This window comes from Mesoplodon densirostris, chromosome 2 (assembly GCF_025265405.1).
Source record: "Mesoplodon densirostris isolate mMesDen1 chromosome 2, mMesDen1 primary haplotype, whole genome shotgun sequence".
Taxonomy (NCBI): Eukaryota; Metazoa; Chordata; class Mammalia; order Artiodactyla; family Ziphiidae; genus Mesoplodon; species Mesoplodon densirostris.
This window is the reverse complement of record NC_082662.1, coordinates 90,441,737-90,468,526: the sequence shown is the minus strand read 5'-3', so window position 1 is coordinate 90,468,526 and position 26,790 is coordinate 90,441,737. Positions and strand designations below refer to the sequence as shown.

The window sequence follows — 26,790 nt, the reverse complement described above, 5'->3', positions numbered from 1 at the left end:
GGGGAAAAAACCCCACAAAAAATGTTCATTCATTCTGCACTGCTCATAAGATAAACTCTGAACTCCCTGGATTGGTAGCCAAGGCTCTCCACAACCTGGTCCACCCTTTCCACAATCCCTTACTACCCTGCAGGTACCCTACACAAAAAGCCAAACTAGACTGAGCAGTATGTCCTAAACTGTGCGTCAATCTACCCTGTGCTTTATTATTTATTTCACCTTTAATATCTTCTCACAACTTCCCTCATCTCTGATGAAATCCTACTCACCTTTCAAGGTTTAGTTTAGGTGAAATTTTAGTTGCTTTCTGTAGTCCTCCCTGAGACCCACCTACTAGATCATCTCTCTTTCTTTTATGAGACTACATAGCACTTCCCTCTTTTTTGCAATGATTGTATTATCTACACATCACCTCTTCTACCATGTTGCAAGCTCTTTAGGCAAAGAGCAAGTCTTATCTCTGCAATCTCTCATAGTAGCAGCAGTTGCTAAATAAATACCAATATTTGAAGAATTTGTAAGATTCAGATTCTTAATTTTACATGTATTTTATATTAGAAGCTAAAAGTCATTTTTCAGGAAAAAAATTATTTTAAGAAATGATCTTTACCAGTGTGCCAGCAGACAAAGGAGCAGAATCATCTGTAGGATACATTCTGGAAACTGGGCACCTGAGAATGTCTAGACCATTTGGGACCATTTTACAATAATCCTGAATACACTGCAGCCACCACCACACAGCATCCCGGCAGTTGTATCTGGCATAAGTTCCTTCACCCAGGAGATTAGGAATGAGACCATGTCTTAGGGTACCAGCAAACGCTAAAATAATATTCCTAAAACAACAGAATTAGGTGAATCATTTGACATGAAAAAAATCACTTAAAAAATTGAAGACAAAAAAGTCACTCTTGGTAATCGTTATTTTTTATGTATTTTCTCTCCTACCCTTATTTCTTTGTATTTTCATGTAGAAAGAGGTCATAATATAAAATAAGCACTGAATTAAAAATCAGGAACCTTGATCCTAGCCCTGTCTTTTTCTCTAACAATCTGTGTGACTAACCACCTCTGGGAGAATATTTTTTCATCTGTGGAGTTTGGGATTGGACTGGGTGATTTTTAAGGTCCCTCATAGCTCTAGGTTTTACTTTTGAAATCCCTCGTATTTCAAAATCTGAGTAACTAAGAACATGAATCTTATTGCTTTAAATAGCAGATACCAAGAATAAAACAATCATATAAGAAAATAAATGGGTAAAAACTGACCTTGAAAAACATAATTTATTTTCAAAAACTTGTAGAGAATATTTTATCTTTCAAAGTGTTATTCTACTATCATACACCAAATGACAACTTTGTAAGATGGCATGGCATTCTAAAAAGAGCGTGAAACTGAGAAATAAGAAGACTGAGATTTAAATCCTAGTGTTGCCATCTGTATGACCTTGGAAAAGGCATTTAAAATCTCTAGGCCTCGGGGCTTCCCTGGTGGCGCAGTGGTCGAGAGTCCGCCTGCTGATGCAGGGGACACGGGTTTGTGCCCCGGTCCGGGAAGCTCCCACATGCTGCGGAGCGGCTAGGCCCGTGAGCCATGGCTGCTGAGCCTGCGCATCTGGAGCCCGTGCTCCACAACAGGAGAGGCCACGACAGTGAGAGGCCCGCGTACCGCAAAAAAAAAAAATCTCTAGGGCTCAATGCTTTTTGGCTAAATCATTTAAAAATCTAATTAATTCTATATATCAGTTCAATGTCCATTTCTTTAAAAAAATTTTTTTTAAATTTTTGGCTGTGTTGTGTCTTTGTTGCTGTGCATGGGCTTTCTCTAGTTGTGGCGAGTGGGGACTACTTGTCGTTGCGGTGTGCGGGCTTCTCATTGCCATGGCTTCTCTTGTTGCAGGGCACGGGCTCTAGGCATGCGGGCTTCAGTAGTTGCGGCACGTGGGCTCAGTAGTTGTGGTGCACAGGCTTAGTTGCTCCATGGCATGTGAGATCTTCCCGGACCCGTGTCCCCTGCATTGGCAGGCGGGTTCTTAACCACTGTGCTACCAGGGAAGTCCCATGCCCATCTCTTAAATTATAGTGTAAGAGGAACTTTTTATCTTCGTAGTACAAAAGTGTTAGTATGGACTGTGACACTTCCAATTAATAAAAAGTCAGAGTATTAGCAATCTTAATTATCTAGAACATGTCATACATGAGAAAGTTCAATAAAAAGTCCTCTGTCCATGAACATCTCTGCAGAGGGTGAAAGTAAAACTATCTGTGGTAGAGACAGCCATGTGTCCACCAAAATGGCTTTCCTATACATCCCAGCCTACCTTACACTTGGCTGTGGCCAGATGACTGCATTCTAAGGCAAAAGACTGTTAAGTGAATGGAACAGGTGTGTGTTCCTCAGGCTCTCTTTCCCTTTCTGCCAGCAGACTGGAGAGAACCTAGAGTCCCTGCAAGATGGTATATCCTGAAGATAAAGAAGCCTATATCCCTTCACCACTAAGTAGAAAGTTCCCTCGTCAACACCCATACAGGATCAGAAGCAAATGAATTTCGTTTGTGAAAAGCCATTGAAATTTAAGAGTTTATAATTCATAGCAGCTAGCACTACCATAACAAATGCATTATCTTCTGGGAAATCATCTAGATCAGGGGTAGCCAAACTTTTTTTCTGTAAAGGGTCAGACAGTAAATATTTTAGGCTTTGTTGGCCATATATGGTCTCATCATATATTCTTTTTTTTTTTTTAATGATCCTTTAAAAACGTAAAAACCATTCTTAGCTCTTAGGTCATACAAAACAGGTGACAGGTCATAGTTAGCTGATGCCTGATTGAGATAGTCATATGTAAAACTAAGTAGCAGAAAATTTTGACAGTACATAGAAGTGATCATTGGGAGCCCAGATAACAATGAAAGTAACAATAATTATTTTAAAAATGAACATTTATGGAGTGCTTAGCATGTGGCAGACATTGCTCTAGATATTTTAACTGTATTAGCTTATTTAATCCTCACAAAAACCCTATAAGGTAAGTACTATAACCATTCTACGGAGAGCACGAAGAGAACAAATAATTTGTCAGGTGGGCATTTGGAACCAGGATTAGAACCTGGTAGTCTGGCCCAAACCCAAGTTCTTAACCACTATACTATGTTCCTGACGTTCCACTTCCTACTTCTTAATCACGGTCATTTAGGGGCATTTGGGGAAGAAGCACACAGCCTCCCAAATTTCTATAGCCCCATAATAGTATCTTAAGTCCATAATAAAAGGTCTTATTATATGTTAGGTTAGTATAGGGAAGCATATAATACATTTTAGATGTTCACTTAGAAATTTCCAATTTTAAAAGGATCAGAAATAAAACTTGTCATTTGGAGAGGCAAACCTCCAGTTATTTCTCGGGTGACATCAAAATAAGGTATCATATAAATGCTTATTTTGCTACAAGTTTTAACTTTCAGAGCAGTGATTTCAAACTTTAGTCTTAGGCAGCTGAAAATCACCTGGAGCCCCTGCGAAAACACAGATTGCCATCTGCCAACTCTGCCCTTTCCACCCCCAGGTTTGGATTCAGCAGATCCAGCAATAGAGACCAAGAATTTGCATTTCTAACAAGCTGTCAGATGGCGACACTGCTGATTTGTGGAACACTATACAGTACTGATGTAGAGCCTTTCTTTTCTACCTCTGATAAATTCATACATAATACTGTGACATAAGAAAACACCATTTTAAGTCTAGAAAATGTAAAACTGGAGGTTACAATGTCTGACATTAAAAAGAAGAAAACCTGGTATTATAATTCTTTCTACCAGACTCTGTCAAAAGGCCAGCAATGCCTTCATTATGGAAGAACAAAAAATGGCAGACTTTCCAATTTTACCTAAAAGTTCATCTGAGTTCTTACACTTAACTTGGGCATAGAAATTTTACTCTTTAGTGAGTGATGTTAGTAATATGTTTATACATTTTTTAGTTTTACTTGAAATAAAGTAGCAAATGCTAAAGATAACCTGATCTGTAACATGAAGGGTTAGAATTTGGTAACTTTAAAGATTTTCACGTCTTTGAAATTCTATGATCCTATTAATTGAATATATAAAAAATAAAATAAAAAACACACCTAAGGAAAACATGCCTCCCATATGTTGAGAATAGATGAATAAGAAAAGTTTGAAGAGCATGTGAAAAACATTCAAACATAAACCTGCATTGCAACTTTTTAGAGATTTCCTACCTGGCCTCCAAGTAGCGTCCAGTAATCAGCAGCAGACCTCTAAGGGCAATAAAAGTATCCCTTCCCCAGCAGCGGAAAATACCAGAAGAAAAGTGGGGTAAGCCTAACAGAAAACACAACAAAGTAATATATTAACCTTAATGTATACAAACCTATGAACTCCATTACTATAGATGAGTTGCTCTAAACTTGGGGGTCAAGGATGAGCTAAAAAGAGTCTTCAAACCCTCTTAAGGTATCTGCAGAATGTATGGCTATACTTATGTCAACTTTTGTGTGATGAGGTTCCATAATCATATCTGATTCTTAAAGGAATCTGTCACCCAAAATAGATTAAGAATCAGTGCTAGAGAGCGATGCTTATCTGAATTGGTTCAAATGTGTGAGTCTTTAAACACAGATAAACTTTTTTAGTAAATTAAAGTTAAAGATTAAAATCAGAGGTCAAATATTTAACACATCAAGAAACTCTTAATAGTAATGATATATTTTTAAAGGTTCTATGTGCAATTCGAAGGCAACAAATTAATCTAAATATGAGATGATTACCTTAATGATACATAAGTAAATGTTTATTAATCTATCACTATAGAGTTACTTTATTACCAAATTTCCCATTTACTTAAAATGACTTAGAAGTGTTATAGTTTGTTAGTCAGAGACAGTTTTTACAGATTAAAACAAGGATTTCAGACGCCAAATAACTTGAACATTCTAGGTAACTGCAGCTTTTATGCATGAAGTAAAACAGAGTGACTGATGGATAAAATCTAAAATTTTACTTTTAGATTGAGTTTGGTTTCTTACAAAACATGAAAAGAATATAATTGTTATCTGTATTTGTACTAAAAACAATAATCAGTAGGAAAGTAAAGCAAAGGAAATTAGCATTTCACTCAAGAAAACCAACTATGCAAAAGTATAAATGTAACAAATATTTTAGGAAGGGAAAACTGAGGTCATAAATAAAATGTTCACAGCATTCATTCATAACTATTTTCTAAGCACTTAACACTATTTGACAATATCTTGTTTGTTTTCTGGTTTGTTGAATGAATGTCACTCCCCAGTAAAAAATAAGATCCATGATAACAGCAATCTCATTTGCATTGTTTACCAAAATATATCACTGAAAATTGTAACTGGTACATATCACTATAAAAATTTACTGAATGAATGAAATAAAAGATTTATAAAAGGTAAATTGAGAGGTGAAAGAATTTGACTAAGATAAACAAAAATTGGCAATACTTCACAATTTAAGTTTCTGTTTACTGGGTCTTCACCTTGTATGTTCTTCTGTTAAGAAAACATCAGAACTAAAGGTAATATCAGACGTTTCTTTCTATATTGTCTTTCAAATAGTGGTACAAAATTTCCCTAAACACTTTGTGTATTGTTTATATACGGTTCACATATACAGTTTATATACTGGGTTGGCCAAAAAGTTCGTTTGGTTTTTTCTGTAAGATGGCTCTAGTAGCGCTTAGTTGTCCTTAACTTCATTCAAAATAATTTTGTTATATTGTATTGTGACAGCTATTATATCAGCGTGCATTAAAAAAAAAACTTGTCAGAATTGGTGAATTTTTGTGTAGCCATTTTAATACTGAAGATGGAAGAAAAAAGCAACATTTTTGGCATATTATGCTTTATTATTTCAAGAAAGGTAAAAATGCAACTGAAACGCACAAAAAGATTTGTGCAGTGTATGGAAAGGTGCTGTGACTGATTGAACTTGTCAAAAGTGGTTTGCGAAGTTTTGTTTTGGAGATTTCTCGCTGGACGCTCCATGATCAGGTAGACCAGTTGAAGTTGACAGTGATCAAATTGAGACATTAATTGAGAACAATCAACGTTATACCACATGGGAGATAGACGACATACTCTAAATATCCAAATCAAGCACTGAAAATCATTTGCACCAGCTTGGTTATGTTAATCACTTTGATCTTGGGTTCCACATAAGTTAAGTGAGGAAAACCTTCTTGACTGTATTTCCACATGAGATTCTCTATTGCAACGTAACGAAAACATTCCATTTTTAAAACAAATTGTGACAGGTGATGAAAAGTGGATACTGTACAACAATGTGGAATGGAAGAGATCGTGGGGCAAGCAAAATGAACCACCACAAACCACACCAAAGACCGGTCTTCATCCAAAGAAGGTGATGTGTGTATATGGTGGGATTGGAAGGGAGTCCTCTATTATGAGCTCCTTCCAGAGAACTAAATGATTAATTCCAACAAGTACTGCTCCCAATTAGACCAACTGAAAGCAGCACTCGACGAAAAGCGTCTGGGATTAGTCGACAGAAAACTCATCATCTTCCATCAGGATAACGCAAGACCGCATGTTTCTTTGATGACCAGTCAAAAACTGGTACAGCTTGGCTGGGAAGTTCTTTTTTTTTTTTTTATTAGTTTCTGCTTTATAACAAAGTGAATCAGTCATACATATACATCTGTTCCCCCATCCCTTCCCTCTTGCGTCTCCCTCCCTCCCACCCTCCCTATCCCACCCCTCCAGGTGGCTGGGAAGTTCTGATTCATCCGCTGTATTCACCAGACACTGAACCTTTGGATTTCCATTCATTTCAGTCTTTAAAAAATTCTCTTAATGGAAAAAAAAAATTTCAATTCCCTGGAAGACTGTAAAAGGCACCTGGAACAGTTCTTTGCTCAAAAAGATAAAAAGTTTTAGGAAGGTAATGGAACAAAACGGTGCATATGATGTTTAATAAACTTCTTGGTGAAAATGAAAAACGTGTCTTTTATTTTTACTTTAAAAACCAGAGGAACCTGTTGGCCAACCCAATATATGGTTGATGATGTAATTCTGATGATGATGATGATGACAGCAGCTATCACATATATATATAGTACTCTGTGGCACAGACTTCCTGGTACTTTAACCCACTTAACACCTTGCATAAAATGTAAGTATAGATAGATCCAAGGGTGAGTTTGAGTTGGTATGCCCCCAAATACAGGCAGTTAATTTTTGTTAAAAAGTCAAAACTATAAAATCTCTAGCACTGATGTGTGGAAATGTTTGTATTAACTTTTTGACCTCTCAGAGTATATGACTTAAGATCACACATCTTCTGAATGATTTCTACCTTGTCAATTATTATAAAAGCTAATAATTATATATATATTTTGCACCACTGTCACCAAAGGAAGGTATCCCTGGCCTTTGTATTCATTTAGAAATGAAACGAAGAAATCTATCTGCAAATCTGAGTACAGTCCTATATATTGTTAGTATGGAGTATATAAAACTCTCCTTTAGCATGTTAGAAAGGAATCCCAGAACTTCTATTTATATTTATGAACTTATCTTTTGAGTTTTTCTTTTTGTTTTACATTGTACCTGATATGTAAACATACCAAGTATCATAACTTATATCAGTATATCATTTATGATATCAATATATCAGTATATTTATTTTGGGAGTGCTTAACAACAGTGGTGAATAATCAAAAATGTTGAGATCACTATACTATGTAAGAGGCTTCTAAACAATAAGCTTTAAAATCAAATTCTGCCTATTAACTGTTTTTCACAATGGCCCTGTTCAGTTTTATGACCATCTGCATGGATTCACAGGCGAAAGTACCAGAAGGAGATCAAATAGTTGAGTGAAAATCTAAAACACAATTACATAATTAAAACATTCAGAAGGTTCATATGATCATTCCAAATGAAAAGTTAACTTCTTTTTTAGTTGTTGGGTCCACTAGGTCTTTTTTCTTGGTCTGAGCATATGCAAATTTAAGGGTAAACAGAGGAATTCACACGGACAACACTGTTACTTTCATGCTGCAATTAGTATTTTTCAGTTTAGTATGGGAAGTTCTAAACCTCAGTGGACTCAAATATTAAATACTTCTTAGAAATAGCTTGAAATTTATTAAAAAGAAACCAAAAGCCTATTTTGCTTAGATTTCAACTTGTTACTTGATTTGGGTTTTAAATCTACTTTCAGGAAAAATATCAATAGAGATGAAAGCATTTAATTGCAATTAGACACATAATAAAAATTATTTAACATTTGTTTCGTGGTTTGTAACTTGTAGAGGACCTTTACAAGGTTGGGTTAATTTTTAATATTGAGAAACAAGTATAGTGTAATGGAAAAAGGGTAGTAAAACAAATTTAATTAAAAAATGCAAAATGTCATAAGTTGGAAAAAATAAACACGAAGAAAAGGATTAACTGGCCACAATAAAAAATGCACATAAATAAATGTCTGGTGCACAGTGGTAATTAAATAGTGAGCACGGTTATTATTTTTACAAGTGAATACCTATGAAATTTTACTAAGCAGTAACATGAAACCTTGAATAACATCATGAGTTTTTTAAATAATAATTTCTTCATAATTTCCTCACTAATCCTGACTTACACATTTAACTTTGTACATAATTTCTTACCTGCAGCTAGAGACACACAACACTGCTCCTTCTCTCTTGTGATTTCATTCAGCCTGCATGGTACATCCATAAGGGAAGGTGAAAGAAGTGGCAGAGAAGGGCATTTTCCTACTCCACACATTTGGACTGAACCCAGGGAAAGGTGTTTCACAAAGGTAGAACCGTTCTGAACAAAGCTGCAACAATGTTATAGAGTTCAAAATATTATGTGTAGAAATAAAAAATTTTTTATTATTCACTTATTTATTCAAAAAATTTTATTAGGGTAAGAACACCTAAGTTGAGACCTACCTGCTTTAACAGATTTTTAAGCGTACAACACAATATTGTTATTTATAGCCACAATGTTGAACATCAGATCTCAAAACTTACTCATCTTGCATACCTGAAATTTTATACCCATTGATTCAAAAATTTTTGGCAGTATTATTTTACTTGGTTTCTTCCCTTCAAAAAGTCTCTCTACACAAATGTGTAACAATGCTAATATCAGTTGAACAAAATTTTCAATTTGGATAAGGTTTCAGAACTGCTTTCATTTCACCCAGTATTCTGTCTAGCTGGCTTTAAAAGGCCTGTTGTAAAACAAATGGTAGGGCTGAAGTTTTGTTCTTTCTGAAATCATGCCCAAATTGATTTGGCATCTCTTTACTGGTACATTCCGACCTGTGGTTTCATTTTAGGGAAATTCACCGATAAAGGCAAATTTCATTTATAATAATAGCAGAGTATTTTTCTCTTAATTAATGAAATATTAGAAAAAAGAATGGTGTGTGTAGATTTATGAAACTGTATCCATTAACTTAACAAGTCAAGGAATAAATAGAAACAGATAACATGAAACAATTAAAATTTCCCATCAACACGTTTTTTAGTTTTATAGAACAGATTTTAATAGCTGTTTTTGTGTGTTCCAGATTAAAGGATGTTAATAAATTTACTATCCACTTATCAACTTTTTCAGCTCTATGCGTGTATGACAATTCCTCATGTTTTGGTCTTTTAAGAGTGTTTAAACTGACTGTATGTGGCTTCTACACAAACATGCTTATCTACTCAAGCTTTTTTGGATATACCTTGACATCTGCTTCCATGCTATATCCAGGAGAGTGGTATATGCACCAATTAATATAGCATCAAAGTAACATGGGATAAGGTAACGTGGGATCTGCTTCAGGTAGAAGAACATAGCCTGCAACCATTTACCAACCTGTTATAAAAATAATTTTAAAAGTTAATTTGATGCGCTTATAGGCTAGGTGTATTTTAAAAGCTAAATCCAAACATGCAATTCTACTATCTAGCAATCTATTAACCAGATTTTCACTTATTAGAACTGAAAGACGATGAAGAAGGAAGGAAAATGTTTCAGTTTAGAAAATAATGTTTCAGGTTAGAAAACAATATAAATGTTATATGTAGTATGTTAATATACTTCTTATTGTGCCCTTGTTTTTTTGGACTAGAATATAGCTTTACTTACTTCAGCAATGGTTCCTGACCGTGAAATAAGCCGGTTACTGACATAGTCAATCATCCAGTCTCCAGATCTCAAATTATCACAAAAGGGATGCCCCAAGTCATTCTTTGGTCTTATTTCTGCCAATATGGACATTAATCCTGAAAATTCAGAGAAATATCATGACAATTTAATCACTGGCAAAGGTAGTTTGTTCTCATAGCCTGGGCTGCTGCTAGTCTCTAGTGATTTGGGGTGAACACATATACAGGTAGACAGAAGGACTGCACAGTCCTTAGTGGCACTTCCCAGGGCTGGAGATAAGTGTGGCAACACTGACTTGAACCAAGATACAAAGGCATACTGAAGGGGACTGCTGTCACAGGAGCTATGCGGAGTTTTCCTAGATTCCTATTTTCTGGGGCTGGTCCTGCTCTTTTGAATTTTAATAGTACAATATTCAAAGGCAATTGGCATAGCTTCCCTGCCCTAAGGATCTGGGGGAAGAAAACTGATAAGCCTACATCTTTTCACAGTTGAAAAGTGGTGGATTCCTTAATATTCAGGCAAGATTTAAGAAAATCATAGAACTGGTTTCAGAGACAGCAAGAGCACCTATGGTGGTAATAAATAAAGTCTGTTTGGAGAGGCTCTTTGAAATATAACAGGAGGTACTTGGCACTAAATGAAGTATCAAAATGAGGTATACAGGCATATCCTCAAGTACTACTCAGATAGAAGTATTAGAATTCCTATGAATATATAGCACATTCTATTATTTCAATGACAGAGCAATAGTACAACTTTCATTATTTAATAAGGTAGTAATTTCCACCTTAAAAAATTATATTGGCTTCATTGACTTCATTTCAAATAAATTTATTTAGTTAGAATTTAATTAATTTTACTGTGTATATAGCATGTTTTGAGAAATTAAAAAATAAATATATAAATTTAAGATATTCTTTCCTTCAGGAAGCTTATAATCTTCTTTAGGAACAAAGCTTAAAACATAAAAAAATCTAGAAAACAAGACAGTATAAAATAATGGTCTATATATACCCTAGCATTTTCAGGGAAGGTAAATATTTCTCAGTAAGTGTTAGCTCCACTTACTGAATAATGGAATGACATGACAGAGCAGTGTTTTAGAAGAGAGGTCTGATGATAACCAATGGGACGGTATGATTTGTGGAAAAGGTATCAAGAGGCTGGAAAACTGGTTAGTTGGTTTTGTAGACAGGACTTAGGCCTAGACAGGATGATAACCGTGGAAATAAAAAGGAAATAGTATACCAAAAGAGAATACAGAAAAAAAATCCAGAAGTCATGATTACTGATTTGGGGTGAACACATATACAATAATTTTGATTAATTATTGATCAAATGTTGAGGATAAAAGGGGCAGGTCCAAAAGTGGATTCCTGGATTCCAACATGACTGAATATGTATTGTTACAAGAAGTAGGGAAGGGGGATTTTGGTTAGAGGAGAGAAAGGTCAGTGAAATGGTTAAGTGTGATTTAATCTGAGGTTGCTATTAACAGCCTGCTGGAAATATCAGGTGGCTGCTGGAAATACTAAATTGCCAGAGGGTAAAGGGATTGGTATAGAGTAAAAAATAAATCAGGGAAGGGCAATTATATTTAGAAAGAATGAGAAAAATCATTTCATGAGAAGGTAAAGAGAATTAGTAAAAAACTGGACTTAACTTTAAGAAACATAAAGGCCAGAAAAGAAGTTCACACAAGTATGGTCTTTTCAGGCAATAAGAAGGAGTTTAACAGCTCAGAGTGAAAATGGTAGGTATCTGCTTAAGAGTGGTAAGATATATATTTCTTTATTACTCATAGCACAAAACATTTTTTGTTGAAAATGAGAATATTTTAGAAAAAAACAAAATGTCATAAGCACAAAAAGTCTTACAAATTTTTATTGAGAGCTTCTTATGTGCTTGATTTTGTAGAAGGTATGAAAGCTAAAAACCAAGAATCCCCCAAAAGGCAAACGTTGTTCTTTCTCAAGGTACAGTCTACTTAGTGGAGTTTTAAAGCTAATTATCACTGAAAACTTACTATGAACTAAGCATTGTCTAAGTACTTTACATGTATTAACTAATTTAATCCTAACAGTAACCCCTTGTGGTAGATTCTGTTTTTATCTTCATTTTACAGATGAGAAAACTGAGACACAGAGAGTTTACCATATACTTATACAGCTAGTCAGTGCAACCCACAAAGTGTGGTTCTAAAGCCTGTTTCTTGACCACCATAATAAAGATTCATAAAAAAATTATACTTATTATTAAAATAAGGCAGTAAATTCCAAAGGCTAATAAGAGACATAATAGATAAATGCAATGGGTGTCTGGAGGACAAAGAAATTACTGTGAAAACAATAGTTAAGGAAGGATTTGTGGAAGATATTAAGAATTGAATTGGCCCTTAATGATGGGTTAGATGGACAGAGAAATAAGGAGTTGAAAAGGAGGTTTGTTAAGTGGGAAACTATATGAACCAGGAATACATGTGTGAGAAACCAAATTTCCTAGATAAAAATCTAAGAAAATATTACCAACCAAATGAATTAAACTGATAGTTAAATATTTAGTTCCTGTATCCCACTTTACAACTACTCTAACTGCATAATATTGAACTAAAAGTTCTCTTTGTAGGCTAAAACAAATATGCAACAAAAAAATATTTCCAATTAGACAAAAAAGGAAGATGAATATATTTACAACCTAGTCCCATTTGGAGCTCAAACGAATGATCTCATTTAATCCTCATAAAAGTCTATGAATTAGACAATATTATTCACATTTTATGGAGGCAGAAGTTGGGGCACAGAGAATTTAAGTTACTTGCCAGAGGTCAATGAGTAGGTGGCAGAGCCATAATTTGAACCCAAGCAATTGAACTCTGAGCCCATACTCTTATTCCTATACGGAAGACACCATATGATCCTTAAAAACAAAAACAAAAAACCCCGAAAAGTTTCACTATCCTTATACTTGCTTACCTTGAAGACCTGCATATTTAAGAGATGACCAGTTTGGTATGTTATAACACCCTCCACCATCTTCTTGTTCTTCTGATTCACATCGGTAAAGTACCTGATTTAGCTCAGCCAAAGTTAATTTAGAGGCAATACTAAAAGTTGGAAAATAAAGAAAATTGGTTAAACATACTGAAATTTCACTTGCTCTCAATAAAAATAAGAAAATCTGAATCATAACAAAAATGTTTTAGCAATGTATGTTTTAGGAACTCGGCGTTATACTATATACATTGTAAACAATATACATTTATAAATAATAATTAGAGGATAAACGTGCTAAAAACTCAATTAGAAGTAACATTTCTCCCAAGCCAAGGAAATAATCAAGTGCTAAATTTTACTAATTAGAAGTATACTGGAAAGATCTTTTGGTTGCTATATCCTTTATCTTATAATTATTATTATTTTTTTTGCGTTACGCGGGCCTCTCAGTGTTGTGGCCTCTCCCGGTGCGGAGCACAGGCTCCGGATGCACAGGCCCAGTGGCCATGGTTCAAGGGCCCAGCCGCTCCGCGGCATGTGGGATCTTCCCGACTGGGGCACGAACCCGTGTCCCCTGCATCGGCAGGTGGACTCTCAACCACTGCGCCGCCAGGGAAGCCCATAAATTTGTTTTTAATCTTTCTAGTTCAGACTTAGTTTTTCCTCTCCTTTATATTCTCCTATGTGGGGCAATAAGAACTTTTTATGCTAATTATCTTAAACTCAAAATAATTATCAAAGGACCGATAAAAGGATAATCAAAAGTCACAGTTAAGGACCTTAGAAATCATGTGTTACTCTACTGCTACATTCCTCTCCTTTTCTCCTTTCAGCTCCTAAGGTTGCATTATCCTTCAGCTTGGTTGTTTAAGAAACCAGATTTTCTTAGATAAAGATGTTTCTTGATAATGAGCAGAAGGAAGTGTTTAACTATCATCGCCTTGGTTTCCCTTTGTCCAGTTAGCAGTGAGATTGTGTAAATGACTACACCTGAATGCAACTGAAACCCTACTTTCTTTTCTTGCACTTCTAACTGCTCAGTTATATACTTTCATTTTATATAACTGAATACATATCCTCTTGAATGTACTCCCTTCTTTCTCTTTTAGTTCTGTCTCAGCTTAGAAAATTGTCAGCTGTGCTTTGTTCCCTCGGTCTTTGCTAGCCTCCCTCCTCCCAGCTGGGACTGACCCTTCCTCTGCAATTTGTGAATCAAGAGTGAGTCAAATCTATCAGTAGCCTCAGTACCAAGTCCATTCTAGTGCAATATTTTTCAAGATGTAGTCAGTGAACTCCTTGCATAAGAATCACCTGGAAAGCATATTAAAGTGTAGATTTCTTGATCTTGTCCCAAAATAATATAAGTAGCTCTGATGAGGAATGTGCATTTTATAAACATTCCATAGAAACACAAAACTGCTTCATCACAGATTTTTCTTTAGAATGTAACTACTAAGTATGGTTTGAATTAAGAGTTAATACCCTTATTAATAAAAGCTCTTAAAAAACAACAAAAACAATTGAACAGAACAGAAAAATGAGCTAATATGTAAAATGACATATCACCAAATAAATACAAATGGCTGATGAACAAAAAAATTAGCTTAATATTTAAAATAAATTGAGATATCATTTTAAAGTATTTTATATTTACCAATTCGACTAATAATAGCTAACACTTACTGATCACTCACTCTGTGTCAAACACTATTCTGTGAGTCACTATAATTATATCTCTTAGGTAACTTGCCCAAGGTTTTACTTCTTACAGCTAAGAGTCTGAAATTAGACTCAAACCCCAGCAGTCTAGTCGCATCCTCTATGCTGTTAAACATTACATTACAATAATATATACTCAGTATTAGTATGGATGTGTGATACTAGACTCTTTTACATAGAGCTGAAAATATTAATTAATATAATCTTTCGGGAGTGGATTTGGCAGTATTAAGAGCCTCATATATACAGACAGTCTAACTCAGAAATTCCAACCCTGGAAATTATCCTAGTACTCATGATATCAAACATATACTGAGCATTCGTTACGTGCCATGAATTGTGTTAAGTGCTTTATACGCATTATCCTATTTAATGCTTACAAAATCTAAGAGGTAGGAAGTTATTATAAGCCCCATTTTCCAGATGAGGAAACTGAGATGAAGAAAGTCTAAATAATTTGTTCAAGATCATACTGACAGTGGTGAAGCTAGAGTTAAACCCAGCCTCAAATTTCAAAACCCATACTCTTTAGTACTATATGGTACCATCTAGCAAGGGCATGATTAGTAAAGGAATAACTAAGGATTTATGCAAAGATGAATGTACAAAGACATACATAATAGGGAATAATTGGGAGCAATTCAGCTGTCCAAAAAATGTAGACTGATGAAATAAATTATGGTATAGCCATATATTAGAATAATGCATTGACATTAAATAAATGAAGTGGTAAGAAGTATGATGTATGCAACTTAGTCTCAAATAGCTCAGAAAAACTGTGTGTATATGTGTATAGAGACGTGTATATATAGATAGATAGATAGATATGTATAGCGTATATATGTATACATGTCTATCTATCTACCTATCTATCTGGGAGTGTATGAGTGAGACAGCATGCATGAATGCATACACAGGCACAAGCCACAGGACAAAATGTTAACACTAAGTGATGAAAATACTCCTGCTCCTTAGACTATCCTTTAAGCAACAAGGATATATAGGACTCTTAAAACTGCTTAAATCAGGCTTGCGGTAACTTATCAGTTATTAAAGTGCAAATCTCCATAAAATAAGGCATACTTACGAAGCAAAAGGAATTTTTAATATAGGATCTGTGTCGTCAACAGCAAGACTCCCAGATTTAAAATGAGGACTGAACTGTGTCAGATGATTTCGAAGAATTCCAACAGCAGCTTGTGCATGTGGATCAAGACTAACTCTGAAAACATTAATTAAAATATGGTTAATTTTTAGGAGTAATTTATTCAAAACTAACAGGATATGTAAAACACTTTAAATATAAGTAAAGTTAACAGTTTGAACTCTAATTAACATACCTGAATATAATAACACTTCCAGGAGACAAATTTTCAAATTCTATTTCTTGAATATATTCATTGGGTCCTTTTGTGGTAATTCCAGCTTGTTTAACAATTTTACTTTCATTAAGCTTGAAAAAAATTATATAAAACTGTTCAATAAATAATTCTAATGTCCTTAAAATGTTAAACACAGTAGTGGGATGAGAGTCCCAAATACCTGAATATGTTCTCTAATTTCTACTGTGATATTTGGCATTCCATTGATTGAATTAGCATCCTTCCTATAAGGTTCCGTATTTCTCTCAACAGTTCTAGCTTCAAGAACTACTTCTTCAATTTTACCTAGGGATATATAAAAACTTCAGCAAAATTTCATATTAGACCATCTGAAATTAAGAATTGGTAAAGAGGTTTTAAATCACTTAACTTAAAGTTGAATATGAAATATCAGTTAATTAAAAAAAACAGTCTGAAAGTAGATAATTCTACCTAAGATGCAGCTTTTACACAATGCTTTAAAAAAAATCACAACTTAATTAACAAAGCTTTATTTGAAAAGAGATCTCATCAAGTAATAATGACTTAGCTCTGGGGAACAATGTACAACCTTCCTAATATTGAGTGGAGAGAAAGTAGATCACTTGAAAGACTTACATTTAAAAAATGGAATATTTCAAAGACAGAAAAAATAGGGAAAAATTTATAACACCCAGATCTCTCTGCCTCACTTAAGAAAACATTCCAAATCCAACTGATGTCCCTGTGTACCCTCTCTCCCCCTTCAGAGGTAACCACTACCTGAAGGTTGGAGTTCATTGATCCTGTGCATTTTTGCTACATATGTATGTTTCCCTAAGCAATATATACTATTCTCCATATGTCCAAGTTTATTTAAGTGGATTCAAGTTATATATATACTTCTGAAACTTCCTTTCTATTGGACAACACTGTATTTTTGAGGTTTGTTCAGCTAATATAGATTAGCTCTACCTTATTTATTTCAAAATGCCAAATAGTATTCCACTGTATTAATTATACCAAAATGCATTCATTTTATTAACATTGTTATTGTTTTTCTCTACTATAAATAATGTTACAATAAATATTTCTGTGCATATTTCCTAATGGAAATGCAGAAGAGTTTCTCAGATATATACCTGGGAATAGAATTGCTGGACCAAAGGATAAATAAAACTGCAATGTTATTATGTAAATTATTTAAATAATTTGAACCATTAATCTGACAATGAAAGACCTTTTGATCCAGAAATCTACTTCTGGAAATATATACTGAGAAAATTGTTCAAAAGAAAAAGAATTATTCCTAGTGTACATTCAAATCTTAAAGAACACTGCTAAACATACCCTAAAATATTAAAAATGGAATACTAACATAATAAAATATGAAATATTTAACATAATAAAAATCACAATTTTGTGGACTGATAAAATGGAAAATGTTTTAAGGATGATCACTGACCAAAAAACAAAAAAAAACCTCCTGAGATACTACCGTATACACTGAGTGCAGCCATGTAAAACTATATATGTATATTAGCAACAACCAAATAAGATTACTGAATATAAACATGTGACTAGTCAAAAAAAGTAATAAACATTTAACTCTGAAACTATTCAAGTTGATAATTTCTAAAAATGGGAGTTATGAATATTTAGCAACTAGCAACCAATATAGAATATGATGATTTTATGAGAATCTTCATTCACTCAATTAATCAACAGACTTGGACAGCTGCTGTATGCACAGGAGCATGTTATGCCATAATATATTATATATAATAATAAGGAAGGAAATGAAATACACATGTCTAGAAAAAAATCAAGCAATACTAAGGATATATCTCAAGGATGTATTTTATAACTAAGTGTCAGAGTGATATAGAGAGAATATAATTACTTTATGTGCAGAGGAGAGAGAGTTCACTGAATACTTAGAGAAAGATTCTCAAAGGAGGTGAAACTTTAGTCCTTGAAAGATGTAAAGAAGTAAGACTACTTGGGGAACAGTGAAAATATCTATTTGGTTGAAATAGTGGAGTGACACAGGGCCAGGAAGGTAGGTGAGGATGGATTATAAAGAGTCTTAAATATTAAACCATTTTTCATTTTGGTTTATATATGTAAAATGTGTATACACATACATAAAACACTTGGACACACATGAATATACGTATATACATATATACAAACACATGAACATACATATATATTTTCCTGGGTATAGAAGAAATACATGTTCATTTTATACAAATTAGGAGATAAGGGAATGTATTAGGATGAAAACAAAATCACTTCATAACTCAAAAAATGTTAACATTTGAGAATATTTTCAGGTTTTGTTCCATGTAGTAAAAATATAAGCTATCAAAAATTTCTAATGCTTTTTCTCAACTACATCTACACTTGCACTGTGTTACAATATATATGATATGTAACAATTTAATAATATTTATTATTATTATTATTAACAATTTAACAATATAATCACAATAACACTTTTTAGATCCCATTACCAGGGATGCACATTTGAGGCACTTCCTTGCTGTAAAATGAAGTCTTGGGATTCCTGAAAGCAGTTCTAGACACAGATACAACTGACTGATGGATACTAGGTGAGTGTCTTGTTACTGCCACTATGTCTTCATCAACTTGATCCACATATACCTGAGAAACAAAGAGAAAACACATTAAGTGCTCAAATTGGGAAGACTCTAAAATTGAACCTTAAGAAAGAAACCTAGATAATTTAGTTTCTTGCCTGAATAAAACCCTTGGCTCCAAGCTCTTGGTGAAGTTTATTGATGGCACACCTGGCTGCAATGATGCCACTTTGGAAATTAACTTCACCGATACTGGATGGTGATGCTGCAGGATTCCACTTAGAGTAAAACCGTTCTTCAGAAACTACTGAAATCTGAACAAAATTAAAACTTAGCCATGTGTATGTTTTAATTACAATGAGAACTTTTGGTAAAAATGATCAAAGTTTTTTGCCTTGTGGATTTTAAAAAACAACACATAAACAAACCTGATGAGGCACTAATTCGTCATAGCCCTTAGTACTTCCACTAGCACAACATGCCATAGAAACAATCGTGGAACTTGGGAGAGCATCATATGCTGACCTATGCTAGAAAACAATAAAAAAACAAACAAACAAACAAAAAACCCCAAAGTTTATTTTCTTTCAAATGCAAAGTGCCATCCTATAGCATAATGAAGTAAAAGGATAAGTGCATAAATACATTCGATAAGATACATTCATTTGCTTTAAAACAAATAACAAAACACTCAAAAACCTTTGTATCACAATCACTAAGGCACTATTTTGAAGTTTTGTGGATATTACTACCACTAAATATCAGGGAACTAAATATCAAAACATTTAGCAAAATCAGTAAATACAAGAAACATGTTAGATGCTTACCACAATAGGACACTCATTATCATGGGTAATATCCATAAACAGGGCATGTGCAATAGCTGGCATTAAAGGCCTCAAACAGGGTTGGACGAAGGATCCAACAGGTTCTCCTCCATATCGGTAAACTAATCTGCCCTCTTCATGACTGTCATATGCACTCATTGCCTCTGCAAGGCATTACAGAATATTTTAACAATCTTCATTATCAATGTCCAAGAAGAGATTAGATTTCGTATCATGACTGACTTTCAAAAAAAGACCACATAAATATTATAAAAAATAAAACTGCTTTAAACACTTAAACAAATGTCCATTAGTTTAAATGACAAAAAAGTCTTCTCTGTAACTTAACCAGAGAAATGGTTCATGCAGGTAAAAGGGAACATATGTTGTTTATTAGGATGTTGGTTATATAAAATCCATGAAGAAAAATCTAAAGATTATATCACATAGGCAGGTAGGAGATGAAAAACAGATTTGTATGTTTCCAACAACCAAAAAAATGGTTTTGTTCATGAATCATCAGTTCATTCCACTGCTCTTTCAAGTTAAAATGAGATATTTTACTCCAAAGTGGAAATTTTTACTGATGAAAACAGACTAAGTTATACTAGGAAATTCTGAGTAGAATATTTAAAAGAACAGTAACTATGTTGAACATTATTAAATGCTGTATATAAAGCTATTAAATGCCTTTTAATCTACTTAAACAAAAACTAAAGCTTTAGATGGGAAAAACACTTTCAATAAGCCTACCTCTTATTAAGGAACTAATGCCCAGTCTAGTAACAAAGATATTGTCCAGGTCTTCACTTCCTGTGAACAGTTCAGCTACTACATATAAATTGGGTTGCAATTTCCTAGCAGCATCCAACATGTACTGCAAAAAGCACAGTTACAAATGTAACAGAAAGAGAAAAGCAAGATGGTGCAGGGGAAGGAGAGGAGGTAAGATTAGGCATGGATTTGAAAATATCACATAGCAAGACAAAATGGAAATCCAAGAAGAATTTCCAAATAAAGTAATTGTGCATATGTAAGAAAACAGACCAATACACACAGGAAACAAGAGAATTTATAAAGACAATATAACAGTTAAAAAGGAAGATTAGATTTTGCAGATATAGGGACACAAGGGGGAGGAAAAAAGGAAGAAGAAAAATGTTAGTGTCACATTAAAAAATTTAAACCATAACACTGCAGTTTAGGATTTCCCCCCGTTTTATGTTTTTTGTTTTTTTTTTAATTTTATTTATTTATTTATTTATTTATGGCTGTGTTGGTCCTTCGTTTCTGTGAGAGGGCTTTCCCCAGTTGCGGCAAGTGGGGGCCACTCTTCATCGCGGTGCGCGGGCCTCTCACCATCGCGACCTCTCTTGTTGCGGAGCACAGGCTCCAGACGCGCAGGCCCAGCAATTGTGGCTCACGGGGCCAGTTGCTCCGCGGCATGTGGGATCTTCCCAGACCAGGGCTCAAACCTGTGTCCCCTGCACTGGCAGGCAGACTCTCAACCACTGCGCCACCAGGGAAGCCCCTATGTTTGTTTTTAATACCTCTAATCAGACCATTAATTTCCAGGCACTTGACTAAGCTATTCATGATAAATTCCCTACTGGTGAATCATTTAGCTATTGCAAAGATTAGGTCTGACCAGACTGAAGCCAGTTTTTCCTACAGATGATAATAAACTTTTTTTTTTTGGCCATGCTTTGTAGCTTGTGGTATCTCAGTTCTCCGACCAGGGACTGAACTCGGGCCATTGCAGTGAAAGCACTGAGTCCTAACTACTGGACCACCAGGGAATTCCCCAAAACTCTTAATCAGAAATCAGATCAGTTCCAAAAAGTTTTTTTTAACATAACATTTGCACAAAGACTAGTAAAATACTTGAAATTCTATCAAGTAAGATCCTAGAGGATTATGTAACTTAAAATTAAGCAAGTTAAATTTTAATATTCTAACTTTTGCCATAATGTTATAACAATCTTAAAAGTGTATTTTTTTGATGTTGCTATAAAGGCACACACAAAAAAACCTCTGCCATTTTTTGAAGCTAATAAACGTCTACCATCTTAACTAATGTTCATTAAATTCTTCCAAATCAAATCAACTTTTCATCACAGGACTTGAAACATATACATTATAATACTGCTTTAAAAGTATAGAAATAGATGTTTTTCAGATAAGCACACATTTCCAAAGAACACTAACTTGTGACTAGAAAACTATCAAAGATCTTATAAACAGAATGAAAATTTGAAGTGTTTACAAAGCTGTAAAATGTAAAAGATAATGCTGTAAGTGTTGGCATTGCTTAAGTTACTGTAAAAAACTCAAAGAGAAATAGAAAACTTTTATGTTTACATTTACATTTTTATAAACAATTAATAAAAATTGAATCAAATGAGGCTAAAATAGTTTCAATATGCTGTAATGTTAGGGTTTAAATAATCATTATAATATGAAATAAGCTATTCAACTTCACAGTGGCTACTAATGTATTGAAAGCAACCTAAAAATAACAAGAATAAGACAAATTAATATTTATATATTAAAATATTAATAAGATTAATTCTGTTAAAATATTAATATTAAAATATGAATATTTAAATAATATATATACAGCAATATGGTTGTGTGTGTATTATCAGAGACAATATAATGTACTTCCCTAACTTAAAATAAAAATATTAACTCAAACATTTTATAGCCCAGAACTCCATAATAGCTGCATCAAAAAATTGTCAGAACTATGCAAATTATGCAAGTGTTAAATACTACCACCAAATCAATGTTGGTATCCAACTAGCAAAAGGAAACATATATTTGTATACTCTATTTAAGGAAAGCTAGGAGAGAATACTGAATTTCTTTTCTTAATGTAGATGAATTATTTTTCTGTACCTCGGCTACATGAAGAGGTGTTGAGTGACAGTTATCAAGACGGATTCCCTGGAAATAAGTCGCAGTTATTTCAGTGTATTTTTTCATGTGTGCCCAGAGATAAGGACAGTCCTCTGGTTTTTTCCCATAGCGTAATTTAACACTGTCTCCCCAGCAAATAAGTTCTCTCCTTAGATAAACATCTGAACCTGTTAAGAAAGGAGCTTGCTTTCAATGGTTTGAGAAACAAAATGAAAACATTTACTTCAAGGAAAAACTTGTATTTAAAACACATTTACTATTTCTAACACAAACCATATATAGGTTAAAATTACATCTAAAATGGCATGGGACAAAATTTTTTAAAGTTAATAGTAATTTGGATCTCATATCTATTTTGCTAAAATTGTACCTTATTGTTTCTTCTAAAAATGTGTGCTTAATGGCAAAAATTTAAGTTACTTCTTGAAGGAAAACAATAATAGTAGGTCTTTAAAGCTATAGTTCTACCAAAAACATTTAAAGCTCCAACTCCACCTTGCTACCAATTTTTGGCAATAGGTTACATTAAATCCACGGTGTAGAGCAGAATGTCTTTTTTCATTTAGAATGGTTAGAATGGAGAGGGCAGAGATACTTAAATCCAAAGCTACACTTTTTTTTTTTTTTTTTTGCGGTACGCAGGCCTCTCACTGTTGTGGCCTCTCCCGTTGTGGAGCACAGGCTCCGGACACGTAGGCTCAGCGGCCATGGCTCACGGGCCCAGGCGCTCCGTGGCACGTGGGATCTTCCCGGACCGGGGCACGAACCCGTGTCCCCTGCATCGGCAGGCGGACTCTCAACCACTGCACCATGAGGGAAGCCCTACACTTTTTTTTTAAATGAGATTTCTGAATTAAATTTAATGTAATTAAAACAGGCTTCTAATTCTAAAATGTTAAAAAATAAATATATTGATAGGTCCCCTGCAAAATTCTTCCTGGCAATGAAATAGCTGTAGAAAAATAAGATGCTAGTATTAAGTGAGAGGGAATCTAAAACAACTGGTTTCTAGTTTAACTGCCATTCAAATACCTTAAATACCCCTCTGGCTAATGAGTGAAAATATCTCTTATAGTAAATAGTTGTGATAGTAGAGGTTTCAAATGTCTTTTAAAAAACGCAATAAATTGTTGCCCAAATAAACTCTTAGGCAGAACCACAATATAAAATAGATATATAAAAGCTATTCTGTTTGAGGAGATAAGGGGTAGAAAGGGAAAGGAGGGAAAAGAAGAAGATGAATCCCATCCTGTCAGTCCCTTCTCTTCTCTCTCAAACTGTATGCACCTCTGGCATCTGTAATGAAATAGTTTTAAAAACACTAGCATAGTGGGGGGAAAAATCAATAAACAATTTATACTTTGAGATTGCCGTGAACTTTTATTTCCCTATCCATAGAGAAGTTAACAAAAATGATATACCTGGTTCAGCAAAGTTTCGAAGGGGATCATCTCCCATTACCCATCCATTATGTGCCATCAGAAAACAAGCTTTATCTGGGACATGAATCATAGATTCTTCTGTGGAGATGGGCATTTCTTCAAAAGGGAAAGTAAAATATCTAGGGAGATACAATCAAGTATGAAATCCATACAGAGAAACTCCTTGGAGAGAATGTGAATTAGCACTATTAAAATTAAACTTCTTCCCTAGTGAATAGAATAGAAAAGATTAGTTTGATACCATTTATGGGAAATAAACTGCAATATAGGTAAAAAAATCATCAGTAGACATTTTGAGTAAACCTAGTAGGATTTGAGAAATTGAGTTAGTATTATAGCATATCTGATTCTAAATAATAACTTAAAAAATCTCATAAAATTACTAAGAAAATCACTGAGGTATTGACATTATTTTGCAAAGGTTTTTACTACACTTCAGTTGCCTAATCTATGTTGTACATTACTTAAAGTATAAGGAACTAAATGCTTGCTTAATTTGATTAACATTGAATTTATTAGTAAGTATGCAGTCCTCCAGAAACATGAATGTAAATGATTATAATTTGGTTAATAATGATAGTTTCTCTAACTAAAGATGTACCTAACAAAATTAATTAATATTAAGCTTAGTTACCAGATCAAAACTTCTATTTCAATTTAAGAAATGTACTGAGGCACACATTAAAGGAAACATTTAGGTTAATTTGAAGAGTTTAATACAATTTTCAATTTTTAACCTTTAATGAGAAGAAAACAAAAATGGAATACCTGGTAACTAAAGGATGTTTTCTAGTGACAGGTCCTAGTTTAGGACCATGGCCAGCCAGTCGTTCATAAAACACATTTCCCAAAAGGCAATTAACTGCCTAGAAAACATGAAATTATATTACATCAACGACAACAACAAAAAACAGTATTAACACTCAAAGAAAAACAGCAGTTCAAAGAAGTAGGTAAAACCTGTTCCTGATGATAGTTCACGAGTTGATGCTTCTCTGAATTTAATTCCTCAAGTCTCTTCTGGAACCAACTGCAGCATTCATTAATTGCGGCTGGCCCATCACTTGAAACAGATAAAGCAATACAAACATTATTTAATGGTTTTACAAATTCTACATTTAAAAATTTTCTAATAATGGTCATAGAAACTTTAAACATATCCATCAGGATCTTAATTATGGCTGAAGAAGTTTTCCAACTGTATACATTTTTACATTTATGTATAGGAACACGGACGAGCACACAGACAAGAGGGGAAATGTCATGCATTTGAAGTAGTAGAATTATGGTGAATTACTTTATTTCATTTTATATTCAGGCTTTTAACAATAGCATGAAAATAATACTATCCATAAAGGTTTACAAGTAATATTACTCTTTAATATGTAGTAAAATATAAAACATACTCATGTGGTATGAAAGTTGCTAGTGCAACGTTCATATCTACAGTACAGCCAAGTCGTCTGTATTCAGGATCCTGAATAATCTTAAGGTGTTGTTTTGGATCAGGCTTTGTTGTTTTCCTATTTTCTGAAAGAAAGAAAATATTATATCTTAAATGCAGATATGCATAAGGAGATTATAACTGTTACTGATTTCAAATTTTTAGTTTATAGTTTTTTCTTGGAAAATAAAACATATGTTTATTTCATAAGCATCCTTCCTACCTCCCTGTCCATCCTCCTGCACACCATCTAACACACACGCACGCACACACACACACACACACACACGGAAGGAAAGAGAGAGAGAGAGAGAGAGAGAGAGAGAGAGAGAGAGAGAGAGAGAGAGAGAGAGAAAGAGACTGACTGAGGAAAAAAACCTCAAAAACACTATAAAAGAAAAACACAGCAATTCCTACCAGTTCAACCTCAGTCCCATCTTTCTACCTCAGTTGGCATTCAGTTATTCTATACAATCTTTAGTGCATTAAGGATGTTGATGGTACAAATTTTCTTCACAGGTGCTACCAAATACATTAACATTAGGACTTTTTTTCCCTCAAAGATTGCCTTCTATTCTAAAAAGTAAGTCATATTAACAACCTGACTTTCTCTGAAAGAAGCACACAGGTTTGTTTTTATACTGTTTTCCTTTTCATCAACAAGCATATTCTTACATAATAATAAAAAATGAAAAAAGTAAACAAACATTTTGTGGGGAGAATTTTCACTCTTCTTCTGGAACTTGTCCCTAATAAATCAGGTATTGGTACAGGATTGCCTCCAGTGGGTTTGATTTTATATTAATTAATACCTGGCTTATTCTAAAAAGATTTTGCAATGGCTTATAAAGGCCCAAACAAACTAAGGTAAAAATTAAATAGATTTTAATATGTAGTTTCTGAGGTTAATCCAGATGAGTAACATACATGAAAAATGCCAGACGTGTTTAAAAAAAAGAAAAAGCTACACAATCAGTGTACATTATAAAACAGTCTTTAGTACTGGTAGACTAAAAGACGGATCACTGGAATAGCACAGCTAACTGGTCCATGTGTATTTAGTGTATGATTATACATTATGAAGTATTATGGTGGTACCCCAAATCAGTATAAAAGGATGGATTATCAACTCAATATCATTTTTAAAAATAAGAATAAAGTTAAATATTTTCTTTATATAAATTCCAGGTGTACTAAATATTTAAAAGTAAAATATAAATAAGATTATCAGAAGAAAACACAGATTGCTGTTTGAAGGTCTAGGCACAATGTGAAATCAGAAGCCATAAAAGAAAAGATCAACAAAT

The 26,790-nt window shown here is 33.9% G+C and overlaps 1 protein-coding gene across 1 annotated transcript in view; it reads right to left on the bottom strand.

The window, feature by feature from the left end:
• AGL (amylo-alpha-1, 6-glucosidase, 4-alpha-glucanotransferase) overlaps positions 1-26,790 on the bottom strand; it is an 81,524-nt gene that overhangs the window by 30,633 nt on the left and 24,101 nt on the right. The window contains exons 8-26 of the mRNA XM_060090178.1: positions 25,446-25,569; positions 25,000-25,102; positions 24,808-24,905; positions 24,019-24,158; positions 22,577-22,764; positions 20,429-20,552; positions 19,676-19,839; positions 19,277-19,378; positions 19,007-19,162; positions 18,762-18,912; positions 16,445-16,569; positions 16,243-16,355; positions 15,990-16,124; positions 13,163-13,293; positions 10,167-10,303; positions 9,760-9,893; positions 8,684-8,859; positions 4,242-4,344; positions 611-836 (exon numbers count right to left, since the gene is read on the bottom strand). Coding sequence (XP_059946161.1) covers positions 611-836; positions 4,242-4,344; positions 8,684-8,859; positions 9,760-9,893; positions 10,167-10,303; positions 13,163-13,293; positions 15,990-16,124; positions 16,243-16,355; positions 16,445-16,569; positions 18,762-18,912; positions 19,007-19,162; positions 19,277-19,378; positions 19,676-19,839; positions 20,429-20,552; positions 22,577-22,764; positions 24,019-24,158; positions 24,808-24,905; positions 25,000-25,102; positions 25,446-25,569 — 2,630 coding nt within the window. The remainder of the gene's footprint in view (positions 1-610; positions 837-4,241; positions 4,345-8,683; positions 8,860-9,759; positions 9,894-10,166; positions 10,304-13,162; positions 13,294-15,989; positions 16,125-16,242; positions 16,356-16,444; positions 16,570-18,761; positions 18,913-19,006; positions 19,163-19,276; positions 19,379-19,675; positions 19,840-20,428; positions 20,553-22,576; positions 22,765-24,018; positions 24,159-24,807; positions 24,906-24,999; positions 25,103-25,445; positions 25,570-26,790) is intronic.